The 19502-nt window shown below is 44.0% G+C and overlaps 1 protein-coding gene across 1 annotated transcript in view; it reads right to left on the minus strand.

Annotated features, from left to right (window-relative positions):
* Positions 1 to 19502, minus strand: part of THBS4 (thrombospondin 4) — a 71996-nt gene that overhangs the window by 34833 nt on the left and 17661 nt on the right. Inside the window, exons 3-8 of the mRNA XM_045022034.1 lie at positions 16388 to 16635; positions 14541 to 14646; positions 9415 to 9497; positions 8494 to 8545; positions 6495 to 6667; positions 576 to 713 (exon numbers count right to left, since the gene is read on the minus strand). Of these exons, the coding sequence (XP_044877969.1) occupies positions 576 to 713; positions 6495 to 6667; positions 8494 to 8545; positions 9415 to 9497; positions 14541 to 14646; positions 16388 to 16635 (800 nt within the window). The remainder of the gene's footprint in view (positions 1 to 575; positions 714 to 6494; positions 6668 to 8493; positions 8546 to 9414; positions 9498 to 14540; positions 14647 to 16387; positions 16636 to 19502) is intronic.

Genomic DNA, 19502 nt, shown 5'->3' on the forward strand with positions numbered 1-19502 from the left:
TTTAATGGGGTCGTAAACAGTAGGGTTCTATAGAAATTACACTAAAACCCGTAGGGCTGTATTCATATAGGAATGCAAAACAGCCATGAACATGGCAGATCTGGCCAACTGAAGTCTCTCCTAACCTAGGGGAGCCCATGTGTAGTGTTTCTGCCACTATAGTGACACTCCAGACTCAGCCCAGAATCTGGTCTACAGAGTTGTATGAAAGATGCCAACTTTACTGTAAGTTTTATGAACCATCCTATAGAAATCTACAGAAGGAACATAAATCTCTTTTACAAGATATCCTATGGACCTACAGAAAGTTTGGCATTTTCTATCAAATCCTACAGGACACTTCCCATTAGCTAAGGCCTTCTCCTGTCTCCCCTCCACCCCACATTAACCTGTTGTTGCTGTTAAAGTCAGGGACAAAATGATGTCACTCTGCCGAGCTGCCCAAAACACTTGTAATTTTATTGAATGAAAAATAATTAGAATTTTTAATAGTTTTAAGCTGTATTTGGAAAGCAAAAGTGACAGCAAACCAGCCTTGCACACTGGAGATGGCAGTGTGTCTGGCTGCCACTCACCTGCTTATTGTTCTTGGCAGCATTGATCCCTACCCCCTGAACTGTCTGTCCTGTGTATCCTGGAGGGCAAGCCTCACATCTGAAGCCTGGAACAATGTTCACGCAGCGCACCCCAGGGAAGCATGGGCCATAGCGGCACTAAAAAGACAAATGAATCGTTGAACCTGCATCAGTGAGTCAATAACATTCTGTTGATCTCAGATTCCAAAACGTGACCTTTTTAAGCACTTAAATAATATTGAATTGTATAGTTGTCCTAGAAGTCTCAAACCATGAGCTCAACTCTCCCCTCAGTTGTATGGGTTCAATTCCCTCTGAAGTCTGACCAAGTACCACTTGAATGGACATGACCGAAAAAAGTAGAAAGCCCTGTAATTGTGGCAGTCATGAGATCACTGGGGAATGACTGTCCACCTGTATTCAATGCACATACAAATAGCAAAATGCTGCTATTTATATTTGATAAAATACACGGGGGGGGGGGGGAGAAAAAATGGCATATGCCCTGTTGCAGTCCTGCCCCTGTCTAGTATTTGTCAAATACCAACACCATTTGTTAATTGGCAGACAAATCCTGACTATGTTCATTTTTCATCTCCCTAGATATGGTTCAAACAGAAGATTAAACAAGTAATAGGAAATATAAAATATTTTTAAAGATGCCTGGTCTTTTCACCATTATCTGGTGTGGTCCCACAGGTGTCTGTCCTGGGTCTGGTACTATTCAATATTGTCACTGATGACTTAGATAATGGAGTGGAGAGCATGCTTAAATTTGTGGATGGCATCAATCTGGGAGGGGTTGAAAGCACTTTGGAGGGCAGGATTAGAATTCAAAATAGCCTTGATTAATGGGAAAATTGGTCTGAAATCAACCAGATAAAATTCAATAAAGGCAAGTGCAAAGTATTTCACTTGGGAAGGAAAAATCACATGGACAAATACAAAATGAAGAATATGGGACTAGGCAGTAGTACTGCTGAGAAGGAGCTGGGGTTACAGTGGATTACAAATTGGAAGAAAAGGCTAATTCTGAGGTGCATTAGCAGGAGTGACATTGTAAGAAATGGGAGGTAATTGTGTTGCTCTACTTGGTACTGGTGAGGCCTCAGCTGCAATATTGAGTTCAGTTCTAGGCACCAACCTTTAGAAAAGATGTGGACAAACTGGAGGGAGACCAGAGGAGAACAATTAAAATGATGATAGGTTAGAAAATTGAGTTATGAGGAAAGGTTAAAGAAACTAGGCATGTTTAGTCTTAAAAGAAGACTCAAAGGGACAGTCTTCAAAGGGCTGTTACAAGGACGGTGATCAATTGTTCTCCATGTCCACTGAAGGTAGGACAAGAAGTGTAATGGGTTTAATCTGAAGCAAGGGAGATTTAGCTTAGATGGTAGGACAAACTTTATAACTATAAGGATAGTTAAGCACTGGGATAGGTTACCAAGGGAGGTGGTGGAATCCCCATTACAGGAAATTTTAAAGAACAGGCTGGACAAACCCCTATCAGGGATGGTCTACATTTACTTGGTCCTGCCTTAGCATGGTGGAAGGTACTAGACGAGCTCTCAAGGTCCCTTCCAACCCTACATTTCTGCGATTCTATGATTAACTCAGCTTGGGCATAAAGCAAAAATATCCATAAAATGATGACAAAACAAACCACAATAACATACACAAAATACATACAGTTCAGTGTATATCCCTCAACATATAAAAAAAATGTAATACCATTGTAACAGACTATTAAACACAAAATTGGGAGAAATCATCCTTTGGTGCCTAATAGAAAAAAAGATTTAATAAAAGCATAATCCAAAATGTGAACTTAAACGTAAGACAACATAGGGTGACCAGATAGCAAGTGTGGAAAAATTGGGACGGGGGTGGGGAGTGCCTATATAAGGCAACACCATGAATATAGGGACCGGCCCTATAAAATCGAGACATCTGATCACCCTAGACAGACATGCTCATAATGTAGCTCTTGATTTGAAAAAGTAGATTAATTTTTTTTAGTCAGTAGAGGGAGCTCAAACAATTTCATTATTAACAGAAGAGACATATGCAGTTCAAAATACATATTAAGATAATGTTTTAAGGTTCTGAGGCACATCCCCCAAACAAATCAGCAACGCTTCCTCCTGGGTTGGTGTTAAGAGGCCTTACTAGAGAGATGTTAACAGTCTCAAGGCTCAGACAGGGATAAGGATGGCTCCTAGTTGGAATTCTAGATTCCTTTTTAACAGTTATTGAATACAAAACTCCTATTTAAATGCCCTGGTTTCATGACATGCAGAAACAGTTTACAGAGGGAGACACAATATGATGTTAACTGTCCTTCCTGGACAATTGGACAGTTTGGGGGTGGATAAGGGCATAGAGATCCTTCCACTGGTTCAAATGCTCCCCACATTTAGCCTAGTGTGACAACCTGTCCCTAACTGGGTGGGACAGTGCAAAAATGTACATTTCAAGTCCCAGAACCAGGCTGAATGAGTCTGGAACAGCATTTGTCCCAGATTCCCTGTAGCACCAATCTGCGCCCGCCCAAGCCTCAAGGGCTGTGCCAGATTCTTCCCTGTCCCCTCTGTGGTCCTACCCCCTGTTCCTTCTCTTATTCTGAGGCCCCACCCCCTCGTCAGGCCAGAAGCCAGAGCCAGGCATTAGTAAGAGCTGCCCAGGGAGCCCGGGCTGCTGTGGGGAACCCCAGAGTCCCGGACCCTCCATCTACCCAGGGGTTGGGGGTGGGGGACATGGGCCGAGGGCTTTTCTTGGGCACCACAGTCCCCTGCCCAGAGCTTAGAGCAGAGGTCCCCAAACTGTGGGGTGTGGGGAGGAACGCTTGGGGCCTGGCAGGGCCCAGGCAGGAAGTGATCACCACCCAACCCCAGTTGGCCCCTAGCAGTGCTCTGGCCCCACCCCCAGCTTAGCCCCACTTCCAGCTCTGGCGGGGTGGGTGCAGAAAGGGATGGGGGGGGTGCAACCATGACAAATTTGGAGACCGCTGAGGTAGAGGGTCCAGGGCTCCCGACGGTAGCCTGGGCTCCCTGGGCAGTTCTTACCAATGCCCAGTTCCAGCTTCTGGTCCGACCAGCAGGCGGGGCCTTGGGGAAGAGGAGGAGCAGGGGGCAGGGCTCCTATATGTGTCACATTTTTGCATTTTGAAAAGGTGGTCCACCTAATGTAGCCCAATGAACGTTATCATTTGATGGACTATGTGAGGTGAGTTGTAGGCATTATTCCAGTTTTTAACAGACGTGCTCTTGTAAAGAAAAAGCCCCACGTTGCTTGGCAATTTATTGGCACTATCGGCATAAAGGCGAAGGTGTGAATGGACATGGCTTGTGTCTGTTCTATATCTTTTTGGCAAAAATGTCACCACTCTGACACTAACTCAGCTCCACCATGCTAGGGGCACTAGTGCCTGTGTTTTTAACTCCGTGTGATCTGACCATGTTCAAAGTAAGCCTGAACCACTCGGTGTTGAACACACTGATGACCAATCTGCATTAGTCCTCCCACAACTTCTACCATTGGTGGAGCTGCTCCAATGGTAGTAACAGGAACTTTTTTGCTCAAAATCACCAGGGCAGGGAAGGCTCTGGAAACTGAAGTGCCCTTGCACACCTACCATAGGTAAGGACAAGGTCCATCCAGGTGTGGGCTGAGTCAGAGTAGCAAGGTAGTGTGAGGAAGATGATTGTGCTATGCCTTTTGGACCAGATTTACAAAAGCAGGCCTCCATTTTTGTGCATAACAGTAGGCATAATTCATGTCATGTGATGTTTGGGCACCTGACTCTACCCACAAACGAGGTAACTGCAACATGCATTAAATTTCTTCAATTTAGTTTTCCCCCTATAAGATTTTTTTTTCATAAACGGATACAAGTAGACTCATGCACCTTCTCTCTCCGACTTGCACACACAACATCAACCTGCAATCAAAACAACTATCAAATACTCAAGCTATTTCTCCTGCTGGCTGGGGAGGAAGAAAGAGATTATTTCTATTTTGATTTACTTGGGAGGTGCTTAGACGCTACAATGTACATCTGTAGATTAAACACCTCAGCCTATGTCTAAACTGCAGTTGGGAGGGGAGATTCCCAGTGCAGGTATACAGACAGACTCGCACTAAAAATAGCAACATGAGCATTGCTGCATGGGGGGCGGCTCAGGCTAGCCTCCCAAGTCCAAGCCACTCAATGTCCGGGCTCAGGCAGCTAGCCCATGCAACCATCAGTGCCCCAACAGCCACACTGATATTTTTAGCATGCTAACTCAAGCAGAGCTCACAGAGTCTGTTCACCTGTGCTGGGAATCACAGTTGCAGCTCCCCAAGGATATGTCTACACTGCAGACTCTGACTCAGTTTGAGCCCAAGCCCCATTCTGTCCGCACACAAACCAGTCTGATTTGGTCAGCAAATACTTAGAACCCAGGTCCACAGACACTGCTAGTGGGGTGGGTGGGAGCTCAAGTCCCACTGTGCCTTGGGTCCAAACGCAGCCATTTTGCAGTGTGGACGCAGCTCAGACTGCAGATTTGAGTCAGTAGGTCTGTGTAGGGCAGTATGGCTGCATTAGCAATGTCTGTGGGACTCAGGGCCAGCATTTGTAAGCCCAGGTTTACCATGCAGTGTGGATGCTCAAGTGTCGTCTTGGAAACACGAAGTCCACAAGCCCGGGTCCCACAGAGGGTTCACAATGCAGCGTAGAAATACTTTCTAAGTGACTAGACAGTCTGCAAATAACTGCAGACATAAATCTGCAGGTATAAAAACAGAAGCCTGTTAAATAGTGCCTGAAAAGTAAATGTTTTGTGCCTTTTTTATGCTTCTTTATGATGTATAAAGAAGGTGTAAAATTTTATTTCCCCCCTTCAAAATACCAGGAATATTGAGTGGTTTTTTTTTTTTTACTGAGTGGCTTTTTGAAAATGTGGGCTGGGAGCTTTTTCAGCCCTCAGTTGAAAGGGAGTGGGAGTGCTGAATCCTTAATAAAGGAAGCTTCCCTCCCACCAAACTGTTTTGAGTTAAGTAAGTGCTGCAGCCAACCAAAATACAAAGAACCTGATTTTTCGCTCCATTACACTATGGCTTTTCCCCACAACAATCAGTATAAAGCAGTGGAAAATCAGGACCAAGGAAGTGTGGGTGGTGGATTTTTATTTTTTTTAAACACTTCTGAATAATTCTTATTTCCTCTTTCGATTAATCAGGCTTCATTTCCTTGGTTTTTCAGATATCATTAATCTGCTAATTCTCAAGTCTCCCAGGGTGAACAAAACCTGAATTTCTAATGTAGAACCACTCCCCCTCCCACAAAAATTTAAAAACAAACCTTTTAGGTTTTCTTTATACATCATAAAGAAGCGGCACCATCCCAATGTTTATTCCTTTGCAATTGACCTTTACGGCTGAATTGAAAACAGCCAATTCTGTGAATAAACTGACTTCAGTCTCCAAGGCCATTTAAACTAAAACTTTTTATGAGCACTGAAATTCAGAGAAATAAAATCCAAATCAACAGGAAGTGCTTCTGCAGTTCTGCCCTATAACTGCTGATATTTAATCTTTTTGTGGAATCCCAATAACTGTGTCAATAGCTTTGCCCTTTCAATGTAACATTCAGAGAGCAGTAAAATGGAAATATGTACTGCAGATACTTGAAAAATAAATACAGTGGTCTTGATTCACCACAGTACAACTCCATATTTTCACCCATGTAACTCCACTGACAACAATGGAGTCATGGCAACATACCTCTAGTGTAATGGAGTGAAGAACTGGGCCCAGGATGTATTACTATTCACTGTGCAGCCTGTTAGTGAATGCTGCAGAAAGCAAGAATCAGGGCCCATTTATGTGAGAAATGAGTTGGGATTTTTTTCTTTTTACAAGTCAATATTTTACCTCATCGATATCTGAGCATGTAACTCCATTTCCTGTGAACCCTTCGGGACAGGGCCCACACTGAAATCCATCTGCTGTCTCTGTGCACCTGACCCCCATGAAACAGGAGCTGGCTTCGCATTTGGGTTTAGGGGGCACTGGGGCCTCAGTTGGAAAGTTTGTAGCTCCCAAACCTTTGAGTAGAAAGAACAGCATTTTTAGTGATTCAAGGAAATATCCATCATGCATTTCAATTGACAAGAGTTCTAAGGAGATACCTAATCCACTGCTGAGCAGTGGGATTGTGTTTCTGCATCATAAATATCCTTTATGTTGGCTGGGCTGGGGCTGCAGCAGTAGCAACTTCTTGGATTGTGATTGAGGAGACTTTTGTTTAGGAACTGATCAAGAACGTACAGAATAGTGGAGGTTAAGGCTATGTTGCATATGTCACAGGGATATGGATGTCTTTCTGCTTAGTTAGTCCCAGAGCAGATGTATAACTTCTGATGCTGGCCAGAGGAAAGCAATAAGTGCAGGTTAGAGTGACCTAACCAGGACAAATGGAGAACAGGTCTCAGAAGGATTATAGGTTGATGGTACTATTGGAAAGACAAGGTGAGCCATTACTCTGGCTAAATCAGCAATGCTGCCCTCAGCATAAAAAAAGAGCTATTATTTCGCCTCAGAGAGATCAAAATTTACAAGGAGTGAAAAAAGGGGAGGGAGGAGCAAGTGGCAGAATATTGAATATATGACAGAGTATCCACAACATTGTTTCATGTACTAAGAGACTGACCGGAGGGGGGAAAGGAAAAATCTGGGAGAAGGAGACAGGTGCCAAAATGGTACCAATGCATGTAATTTATCCTTTCAGCTGATTAACACAGTGCAGGCTTTAAAGAAACTTCCTGTGGCTCTAGTCTTTGTCTCACATGTGTGAAAACTAAGTTAGCTGCAGCTCAATCAAGGTGAGATTCAGTGGAGGGATGATAATTTGAGAAAAGCTATTGGAAGATCTGGCAATAATCATGCCTACTCCTCTGAATAAGGGTGTGTCCCCTCTGCTGGTAAAAGAGTTGGCATTTAGGGGATCTGTTGGATTCCCAGCTGTTAGAGGATTCTTCAGAAAGGCTTTTATAATCCTCTCTGGCCATTTCTTTTGAATGCAGACCTTGCTACTGTATCTACGCCTGTGTCACCTCAGGATTAGACTACTTCAATGCAAGGTTTGTATAGATTCCCTAAATCAGCCTGTCAATGTGAGCTGGTGCCAAATATGGCTGTTTGTTTATTCATCTATTCTACTAAAGCTCTTACACTGCTTAATATGCATGTTGTTATCTCCCAGGGACATGTGGCACGATCTGGATTCAGTTGGAATCTGAGGTGTTGAGGTGCGCATAGTAGGTTCTAGAGAGATACAGTGGGTGAGGTAATGTCTTTACCTCACCCACTTTGTGTCTCCAATATCCTGGGACCAACATGGCTACAACACTACTACATACACAGTGGGTTTTGACCTTCCTACTGGGGATTCCCTCCATCTCTCCCCGCACAAAATACTGCCAGAGCGGTGGTCACCAGAAGTGCTGGAGCACCATCACTTGAAAAGAGAGGGAACTGCTATCAGGATAAGCTCTTTGATAGGCTCTCCACTAGAACTGAACTGACTCTTGGTCTGAAATAGCCTGAATGCAGTTTACCTCCCTGGCATGCTACAAGGCTAAGCTCCTGGGGTAGGGCATGATGAGGGTTGCTTGTTTTGGATGAGGTAGAGTATTGTTTGGTTTTGACTGATTATTTTCTGGTTTTGGAGGGAGCAGAAGCTCAAGGCTTTACCCCAATAGGAATCTATTTTTAACTTAAGTCAAAGATGCTTAGAGCCCAGAAGAATAGGCTCATTTTTTCAATGCTTCCTATAAATCAAATAGTGGCAATCCAGTGAGAATTGTTTTTAAACAATTGCAAATCTTATGTGGACCTCTGTTAATTTTATAGGAAATACAGGAATACTTACCACACGCCTGGCATTCTGCTATAGTATTTCTCAAAAAAGTTGTTTCCTTGATCTTTGGGGTATAGAAAATATGTATTAGTTGGGTGATGCTAATTTGTGCCTGGCTGCCCATAGCACCATTATATTTTGTCTAGATGTTAATAAAATCACTGAACATTCACAAAGTGCAAAATCAGACCCTGTCATTTTAAGGCAAATGCTTACTCCCAAGCATGGTACTTATTAGCATGAGTAGTCCTATCATCTTCTATGGAGAACTACTCTATATAGATTGTACATTGACTTCCATAGGGATACTCATGGTGGTGAGATTTATGGCCACGATTCAGTCCATCCCTATTCAGCAATGCACTTAGTAGGTGCTTAACTTTAGGCATATGTTTAGATCCCATTGACTTAAATGGGACTTCAACATGTGCTTGAGCACTTTGCTGAATAGAGGCTTACTTAAGCATATGCCTAAATGCTTTACTGAACTGGAGCCTAAGTGCTGTAGAAAGTGTTTGCAGAATCAAGCCCATTATTAGTAAAGGATGTTTAGCAAATCAGTAAAACACTAGCGACTTCACACCAATGAGGCTAATAGTGCAATTAATTTAGTTTCCTTTACATGTGTAAGACTACCTTTAGCTAGCTAGCCAATGGGCTAGAATAGTAGCTGCAGCTCTTCTCCACTCTGAATGCAGGGGTTTCTGGGGACTGGATCTATATAAGTGGGCCATCTCATGCCCCACCTCCAGTGCCCCCCCCCCCACACAACATGCTGAAGTTTAGTTTCTCTACAAGGTCATTTCACTCCCACTGCGCAGACAGAAAGCTTTGTACAGGAGCATCACAATTAGGTAAAATCTGCCCTAATGCTGCACAAAGCAGTGCTCTATCTGGATCTGAGGGATTCACACTGAAAGCCTCATTCAGTACCTGCTGCCTGAGAAGGTCTTTCACATCTCCTAGTATTTGGTTCATTTGCATCATTTGACCCATGAATTGCTTATTAAAATCATCTGTAGGGACAACAAAAATGAGAAAAGGCATGCACAACGTTAGTAGCTTTTTGTTCATTTGCCAAGATCAGCACTGAAATCTGAACTGAAATTGTCTTAAAGGATGAGCTAGAGCAGATAATTCATAATATCTTAGCATCAGTAGGGAGGGCACACAAGGGGAAATACAATAGCTTTTATTTTTTAGGAAATCATCTGTGTGAACTCAATATTCTTCAAAGATACTGGATTCAAAGCACTGAAGATTGAACTCCTTTTTAGCCACACAAGAGGAAGAACAAAGGCAGAGGAAACGCAAATTTCTCCACATTGGTGCAACACGGTGGGAGAACCATCTTCAAGAGTCAGAGAACAGTTCTAGCTCCATGCCCATTCAGTGTCTGGACTCTTTGCTGATACTATCAACAAGTACACCAGTTAGAACCAGCTGTGTTGCTGGCTCCACTAGGAACCAGACTGAGATGACTAATCTCAGGCAAGGTGACCATATTTTCAAAATAAAAAGGAGATGCTTCTGTGGCGGTGTTTTTTTAGGGTCACAAAATAGCCATACAAAAGAAATGTGTGCTACTGCCCATTTCTAACTCAGCAGCAACATGTTTATGTTGTTCAGAGTGGAGGACTTTTTCCATTTGCTGAATGTTCTGAATCAGTTTATCATGATGCACTGGACATGTCAATAATATTCACTGAGAGTTAAAGAACAGATGTGATAGTATCTACACTAATTTGACTTTTCTTTCCACTCTGAACATTGTTCATCACACTGAAAGCTAGTTCCCTGGGACTTCTTGTTCCTGGTAAACATAAATCAAATTCTGCTCAGAGCAGTACATCTTGAATATATATTTTGTTGTTATTATAACATATATAAAGTTTTGATAGTCTAAATGAAAATTGAAGACATTTGAGGTGTCCTGAAATAAGTTTGTGGGATGCCAGGATACCATATGAAAAGCCAGGCCTCTCATGGCAGAACCAAGAAACGTGGTTACTTTAACTTCAGGGCACCCTAAAGCCATCAAATAGTAACAACTAGTCACTACCCATCTGGCCTAGATTTGAACTGATGAGAGGTGAAACACTTAGTATCTCCAAATTAGGGCTTTCTGACCCATCTCACTGTGTGTCTGTATATAATTCTCACTCAAGCGCCAATTCATTTACTCCTTTTTGTTAATTTAAATCTAGATATCTGTGCAAGATTCACAAGATAGGTATTGATATTTCTGCATTCTAAGTGGGTAGAGTATGTTGAAACTGTTAAATATGTAGTGGCTATATGTGAGTTTACATATACTTTATTTGCTGTAGTATTGAATGCTTATATGGAAATTGGTCTTATTAATGTTTACTAAATTGTTTTGTACTTCAAAGCATTTCTGGTCTGATCCCAGGCATGCTCAGGGGACTTGACCAATTTGACAGATACTGGCTTTTCTTCATTTCAGATTGTTCTCATCAAAATAATAAAGAAGCTGAAGTAACCTGGAAATGCTGCATCTGTTCAGTCCCAACTTTTATTTTTTTGGGAGACTTAATATCTTGGCCATTTCAAAAATACTTAAGTCTGGAACTTGGCTTGCAAGCTGTCAGGCCAGATGTACTAACTTTTCTTTACAAAGAATTGGTTTAGCCATTATTGATTGATTGAGAGCTGCAAAAAATGTGTAATTCTTAAGGTTTCAGAGGTTGCTTTGTTGCCAGCCTCTAAATCAAAAACAGATCAGGTCTGAACACTTTTTTTGTAGACTTTTAAACCTTAAGGTGGACTAATGACTTTTAGTGCTGTGAATTATACAGGATGGTTTTGAAATGCCTGGATGTCTAAATTTGCATGCACCAAAAATGCTTCCCATAACATTTTTTCTTCTACATTTAAAGCCAAATCCTGCCCCCAGTCTGCAGTTGCAGTAGGTCCTAAATGTAGGAGAATTATCAAAGCTCCACCGCAAAAACCAGGCTTCAGAGAAGCTGTTAACACAGTTGTTTAGCAACCGCATGGCACAAGTAGTGTCCCATGGCAGCTTGTTCCAGGAGGGTGCTGGAGCAAGCCAGAGGTGTGGCCAATAGGTATGAAACTAAATGGATCTACTACCCCAACTAAATGAGCCGGGCTGTTGTTAAATGCCTCACCCCGGTTTTGCCTACTGTAAAAATCTAGGTTTTGCTTTATGTCCTTCTGTCCACAATGACATGGCCCAAAACTTACACATCCAGCCCCTACCTAGGATCACTATCCGCACTGCTCAAGTCTCTTTAGCCACCTAAGGTTGGCCTCTAAGGGATGGCGCTGCCATAGCTGGTGTCTGAGTAAGGAGTCCTAGGGCAGGCTATCAAGACCACTGACAGTTCTTTATCTCCCAGACTCGTCTCCACTCCCATGTACAGTCTCTCCTCTCTAAAATACTTTGGGTCCTATACCCATGGATGGCTAAGCATTTCCATTCCTGTTTATTCTGGCTAAATATAGTGCGTTTACTTGATACATTATTGTTGTAAAAGATACATACAGGATGTGCAATCCAGCTGAGTTAATATTGCTGTTGGAACGTTTGCATCTCTTCTTTTCATGATTTTACTTATGAAGACATATTAACATAGTCTCTTTTGCATTTAATATTATATTAATTCCATTTGAAAGTGAGTATGTGATTGAAATTGGAGGCCAGCACAAAAAGCTCAGCCAGGTCTCCTAAAAGGCCACATGTAACTACTAAATAAGAAAGTATTTCACCCGTAAGTTAGTGAACAAAAATTATAGCGATATTTCCAAAAGGGAATAATGTAAGGTCTCCGTTTGGAAATCTTGATCACTGAGTTTTGTGTCTTTACAAGTGACAGTGCTGAATTAATTTCCTGATGTATCTGTAAGTGCATGCTAATTTATGGGAAAGAAGAAGGAACCTTTAGAACTAAACCCCTCAAGATTTGTACATCTAAACAAAAATATAAAGTATCATGGAAATGGAAACCTGCAACGGGATATCTGAAGCTAAATGCAAAGCATATCCAGTCATCATTATTAAGGGTACGATTCTGTCATGGAAGTTATGGATTCCATGACTTTTGGGGACCTCCAGGACTTCTCCAGTGGAAGGGCCAGAGCAGCGGTTAGGCCTAGGGCTGCTGGAGCAGTGGTTGGCAGCCAGTACCCAGGGCTGCCAGAGCAGCGGCCCCAGGGCTGAAGCAGCAGGAGTAGAGGGGTGGTTTGGGGTAGCAGCGCAGTTGGAGCAGCTGCCGCGGTCGTCCCCAGGCAGGGGCGGCTCTAGGTTTTTGGCCGCCCCAAGCAGTCATGCCCGGGAGGCGCCCCGGAGCCGCGGGAGCAGCGGACCTCCCGCGGGCATGACTGCAGAGGGTCCACTGGTCGCGCGGCTCGGCTGGACCGCCCGCAGCTGCGGGCGGTTCGCAGGTCCGGCGGCTCCGGTTGAGCTGCCGCAGGCATGCCTGCGGGCGGTCCAGCTGAGCCGCGGGACCAGTGAACCGTCCGCAGTCATGCCTGCGGGAGGTCCACAGGAGCCGCGGGACGAGCGCCCCCTCCGCAGTCATGCCTGCGGCAGGTCCGCTGCTCTCGGGGCTCCGGTGGACCTCCCGCAGGCATGACTGCGGCAGGTCCGCCGGCCCAGCCTGCCGCCCCCCCGGGAAAGGGCCGCCCCAGGCAGGTGCTTGCCCCGCTGGGCTCTGGAGCCGGCCCTGTCCCCAGGGCTGCCAGAGCAGCAGCAGGCGGCTAGACCCTGGGGCCACCAGAGCAGCAGCCCCCAATGGTCCCCCTCCAGAAGCGCTCCCACTGTTAGTCGTGTTTCTCTCTTTTTCCCCTCCTCCCCCCAGGGTATTTTTAGTAAAAGTTAGGGACAGGTCATGGGCTTCCATGAATTTCTGTTTATTGTTCACAGCCTGTCTCTGAATTTTACTAAAAATACCCATGACAGAATCTTAACCTTAATCATTATGAAGCTCTAACACATACAAATAGCTGGTCAGGAATTTTTCAATTAACTTTTTTTTTTCCATCAGAAAATGCTGATTTGTGGAAACTGAAACTTTTAGAGGAAATGGCTATTCTGGGATGCAAGTGCTCTCATTTTGACCAGAAATTCCAACAGCCTGATGGCTAGGCACTTGCCTAGGGTGATCCAGATTCAAGTCTCTGCTTTGGAGCAGGGACATCTATGGGGAATGCCCCAACCACCAGGCTGTAGACTATTCGAGGTTCTCTTTTGCAGGACAAAAACAACTTTTTAAACCTTGAAAACTTTAGTGAAACAGAATTCTTGTTTTCCAGACAGGGTAGTCTTGTGTAAAAACGATGTACCCTGTCTTGCAACTATATTAAATCGATCCTAATTAAAATGATTACGGCTGTGGTTTTGCCAGGAGGTGGCAGGGGAGAAAAGGTTTGTCACAGATCCTGTATTTTTATTTACAAGGACATTTTTAGTCTTAAACTGGCCCTATTGGCTTCTTTGTCTTATGTAATGTTAACATCTTGTACGCACAACATTTACCTGTTCTTCTCCTCCCTACCCCAGACGCTATGAAAACAGTCACAATTTTTCATTAAATCACTTTGCTCTGCCCTGTCTACTCCTTCACCTCTTACTGTCCAGCAGAGCAATCACAGCAGCCCTTACTCATTTTGCTTCTCCCTACCCCTGACGACCCAATAATCAGGAACCACGTTACATGTAAAAAGAAATCTGTTTAAAAACCAAAACAATTAAATCCTCTGCTTCAAGCAGAACCATCTCACCAGCTGGGTGAGAGCAGCTGAATTGGCCTGCACCCCTTCAAACAAGAAAAGCCCTTTCCCAGCACACTGACTTTCCCATAACTATATCAGTGACATGTTGCTTTGTTACATGTATCTGTGACTGGGTTCCTCTCCATCCTGTGACATTTAAAAAAAATGTGCATGATGTCGTCATGGCCATGATTCTATCTGCTTGCCCTCATTAATTTGAATGGTTTCTTCAGGTTTATAAAATATACTGTAATTAGTTCCTCAGGATATCTTATGGAGGCAGGGTATTTTAACTTATTTACCTGTGTTCTGAGTAGTAGACTCTATCTGCTGAAGGAAGCAATCTTGCAGACTTGCTACTTGGGAAAGTGAGCCTTTCACTACCAGCTTCAGCTCATCCAAAGTGTCCTGGAGCAATCAGAGAAATTCACAGCATCCATCTCCAGAACAATGAAGAAACAAGCATGCAATCTTGAAATGGGGCAAGCCTCTTAACTGATGTGTGGATAGCTCTAAACCCATGTTGCATAGGCAGGGCTTAATAGCCACGCTCAGAGCCAGCTCCAGGCACCAGCCGAGCAAGCTCGTGCTTGGGGCGGCAGATTCTACGGGGCGGCATTCCGCCCAAACCTAGGGCGGCACGGCTGCTTTTTTGTTTGTTTGTTTATTCGCTGCTCCAGCTGCCCTGTGGGGGCGGCAGCACAGAGGAGGGGAGTGCCCTGCAGCAAACTTGGCAGGGCAGTCCGCGTTCTTCCCTCCCCGCCGACCGGAGCAGCGCAGAACCCTCCCGGCAGGCAGCGCGGCAGTCGGGGCTGCGTGGCGAGTGCCCCACTGAAGCACTGGCTGCCCCCCTTCTCTCTCTCTCTCCCCGCCCCCCCCCGCTCCGTCCCCCTCCCCTCCACTAGACTGGGCGCACACTCTGCAGCACAGGGAGTCCCCCTGGCTCCGGCCACCCTGTAGGGTTTTTTGTTTTTTTTCCCCCCCACTTTGCTGCTCCAGCCGTGCCGTGTCTTCCCCCCCACTCCCCGCTTTGCCACTCCAGCCGAGCCGTGTTTTTTTTTCTTCCTCCGGCTTTGCCCCTCCGCCCTCCCCCTCTCTTTTTTTTTTTTTTTTGCTTGGGGCGGCAAAAAAGCCAGAGACAGCCCTGGCCACGCTACTGTACCTCCTAACTACTTTGGCCATTCCATAAAGTCCTTTTGACAGAAGACACTGCAATGCACTGGGCAAAACACCACTTTTTTTTTTTTCCCACAGGTGTGTGTGGGTTTTGTTTGTTTGTTTTTTGCCATTTTGAATCATGTGATTTCACACAACAAATTTCGACAATAGATATTGCTATAACAACAATACCAAAAAAATGCTCCTGTGATTTCACTGCAAAGGCATTTTTTTGCTTGAAAACAAAATCCTGTTCACTCTAAAAAAAAAAAAAAATGGGTGCCCTACTATTTTGTGTGTCCTAAAAATGGGCTCCTTTTCAAGTTTGTAATAAAATTAGGAGAAAACACTGTTTTTGACTAGTTTTCAATTTTCTTATGAATATTTTGCATACAACTAGTTGTAATGATGGAAGATATTTGTGCTGTGTTCCTGAAAGATACTGCTTTTCTGGGATGGTTGATGTGGAAATCACAGCAAAAAATGTCAGTCCCTCCTCCTTGGAATAGCCCAGGCAGAGGTAGATAGCAAAGTTATAACCACATAGCTGGGATTTTGACTCCAGACCATTGCCAATGTAGTTTTCCTCCTATTCCTTCCATTTCTGAATCACAGTCATTACAGAGACTGAAGAGTCAAACTGCATATTTCTTGTACGCATGCACATTCAGCATACATGCTGTAGGAAGCGCATTCAGTAGGAAGCTACTTAGAGCTTTCATTTTTGCAATAGGTAACAATTTACAAATCTGACCTTCAAGTAATACCTAGACTAAAACATCTTGGTTATGGTAGATTGTAAACTGGGTGAAATCCCGGCCCCTTTGCAATCAATGGCAAAATTTTCACTGACTTCAGTGCAGCCTGGATTTCACTCTATATCTAGAGAAGCCACCCAATTTTCCATTCATTTTACAGATTACTGTAAGACCTCGCTGCTAATGCACCTTCTTTCTAATTGCTCCACCTGCTCTTAAGTTTTCATACTTACCTGTGCCTTTTTCGGTAGGGTGCGAAGTTCCACAGATTCTGAGCTGTGGTATAGACCTGAAAATGCTTTAGGTAGACCTTGAATGGCATCCACCTGCATGCAGTCCAGATATAACTCTGCTGTGATGGATCCCCGCTGCAGACCACTCAGCCTCAAAAGGACTGCATGGCGCTTCCCATCAGCCAGCTGGGTGTTGCTGAACGTCACAGAGTTTAGCTTCCCATCATTCTTCACGTAACGCAGGATGACTAGTAGAAAATACACAACATGACTATAGGATGGTAACACAAAACATGAGGTGTGTCCTGATAAACTGAGTGGCTGCTGATTGGAAGATCACTGTGGATACTTCTCACTGCTCTGGTTTATTTAATCACTTCTGCTTTGACAAATGTATCCCATATGCAAATATAAGCAGGGAATATAAATTTGACATAGAATTGCAGGAAATGCAGATAGAGGAAAACTCATAGGGTCAGTATTGTTGCCTACCGATCATTCTCCAGTGCTTTGTTCAGGCTCATTTTAAATGACTCAAATGATGGAGAGCATGTCATCATAAGAAGGCATAATATACTAAAATACACATTAACAGTGGTACAGCATTTTATTGGCAATCTGCAATTAATAGTAAGGCAGAATTATACTCAACATCCTAAAAGTTACTCTGCAGCAGAAATGCATAGCTAGAGTATAAGTTTCAGTAATGAGTATAACATCTCTGCAAAGGATGCTAACAACTGTGCAGTCAAATGTGTTAATTATTACTTGATTCCATTTCTTTATCTGTCTTTCAACATGATGAACAGAAAATGAATACAAAAGGTAACACAGAAGAGAACGCAAACATAGTACTAAAATCTCTCTTCTTTTAATGCTTCCTGATAAAGAAGAGTTGTCAAACACCTGACTTACCTTACCTGATGTACTTGCCCGGCCCCCAGGATAGAATGCACTTCACAGAAAGACACTCTTGTTGTTAACTAAATTACTATATTGAAAAAAACTTAAATGAGTAAAATTGGAAAAGAAAAATCTATCCCCCTAAGGAAACTGAATCTACAAGTGAGAATGAAACACCTCCTCAATGCTACCCAGGACTTATCCCCATGGTTACCTGCTAAACCTTCCTCTGTCCACAATCTCTTATGGGGGGCCAACCTAGCTGAGCATATGTGGCTATCGATAATAGCAGCAGGGAGAACACATCTATAGCGTGTATAGCTACTTTCCAAGATCCCGTTGATTTAGCTTAAATGACATTATTGGAATCTGGCCCTTTTTTGTGATATCACTCGCTCTGGCTAAGAAACCCAGATACCTGCAAACTTGGACTCCTAGGCATCTCAAGGGGATGGTAACTGTCTCAAATTGTATTTAAAATCAAGGCTAATTACATATATAAACAATAGTAATGTACTTCTTTCCTCTTCGAATCTTATAAAAGAGTTTGGAGGATTTTTTTTTTTAATTGCAGCTTCTTTTTAATAGGGTAAAAAAGCTGCTAGAACATCTTTCCTAGGCCTTGTCTACACTACAGGACTATTTCGAATCTACTTAATTCGAATTTGTGGATTCGACCTTATGAAGTCGAATTTGTGTATCCATACTAAATACACTAAGTTGAACTTCTGAGTCCACATTAACGGGGCCCTTGCAATGATACTTTTGCGAACAATTAACTGAGTCTAGGCTGTCTCTGTGAATTTTTTGTTGAGACCCTGTGCCTGCTGTTGCACAAATCATTTGCGCGGTGGATTCTGGGTAAATGTCGCCAGTCATTCCTTCCTCCGGGAAAGCAATGGCAGACAATCATTTCGAGCACGTTTTCCATGAAATGCCCTGGCACACGCCATAGCGTGGCAACAATGGACCCTATTTTGCCTTTTGTATATGTCACCGTATGTGTACTGGATGCCGCTGACAGAGGCGGACCAGCAGCGCTACACAGCAGCATGCTTATGCTTTTGCATGACAGCAGCGATGGTTACCAGGCATACTGCACCGTCTACCATACCATGAACTGGTAAGAAGACGGTAATAAGATGGTCATGGTTACCTGTCCTTTTGCACTGCGCCATTTGGTGCTGTCATAAGTGCCCCTGGTCGATCAGCCAGGGGCGCAAAAGCAAAATTTGGGAATGACTCCCCGAGTCAATCCCTCCTTTTTGGGTATCTAAAAATAGAATCAGTCCTGCCTAGATTATGGGCAAGTGTACTAGAGAACCACTGTATCATACAACCAGAGACCACAGCTGCTCTCTGTCCAATCCTGCATAAATTTTGAGCTGAACGCTATTCACAGGGTGTGCTCCTGAAACAACCCCAGCTGTTCATTCCGTTCTTCCCCCAGCCTTCCTGGGTTCCAATACCATTGTCCCCCCACTTGTGTGATGAAGTAATATAGAATGCATGAACAAGACACAGGTAGTCGTTTGTGAGAAATGAGTGGAAGGAAGCCTCCAGCTGCAATGATAGTCCAGAGATGACATTAAGGGGTGTGGAGGAGGGAGCCACTCATCCCTCTGCTAGTCCAGGGGCAATTGAATCTTTTCTTTACAATGAAGGGTGGGGGCTGATGGAGCTCAGCCCCCTGTTGCAATGATGAGGACGGTTACCAGCCATACTGCACCATCTACCATGAAAAATTAGCAACAGGCGGCCTTGACCGACCGGTCCCAAGCAAGTTGGTACGGTTGTCATGGTTACCAGCCCTTTTGCACTGCCCCATGTGCCAATAGGCTGATGGTACAAAAAGATGGAAATGCATCCTCATCATCAGCCATCCATAGCGTGGGGGGAGCAAGGATGTTGGTGTTGAGTGCTGCACCATCGCGTCTATCTGCAGCATTCAGTACAGATACGGTGACATGTAAAAGAGTCAACAGAGGATTGTTTTCCCTTTAACTTCTGGGGGTCGGGGAGCTGCGTAAATTGCCGAGCTATGCCCCGACCCACCGCGGACACTGTGTTTGACCCTAGAAGCATTTGGAGATCAGCCAAGAATGCAAATGCTTTTCGGAGACAGCAGGAACTGTGGGATACCTTGCGTCCTCGTTCCCCCCTCCCTCCATGAGCGTCCATTTGATTCTTTGGCTTTCCGTTACGCTCGTCA

The sequence above is a fragment of the Mauremys mutica genome, chromosome 6 (assembly GCF_020497125.1).
Source record: "Mauremys mutica isolate MM-2020 ecotype Southern chromosome 6, ASM2049712v1, whole genome shotgun sequence".
In the NCBI taxonomy this organism is placed as follows: domain Eukaryota; kingdom Metazoa; phylum Chordata; order Testudines; family Geoemydidae; genus Mauremys; species Mauremys mutica.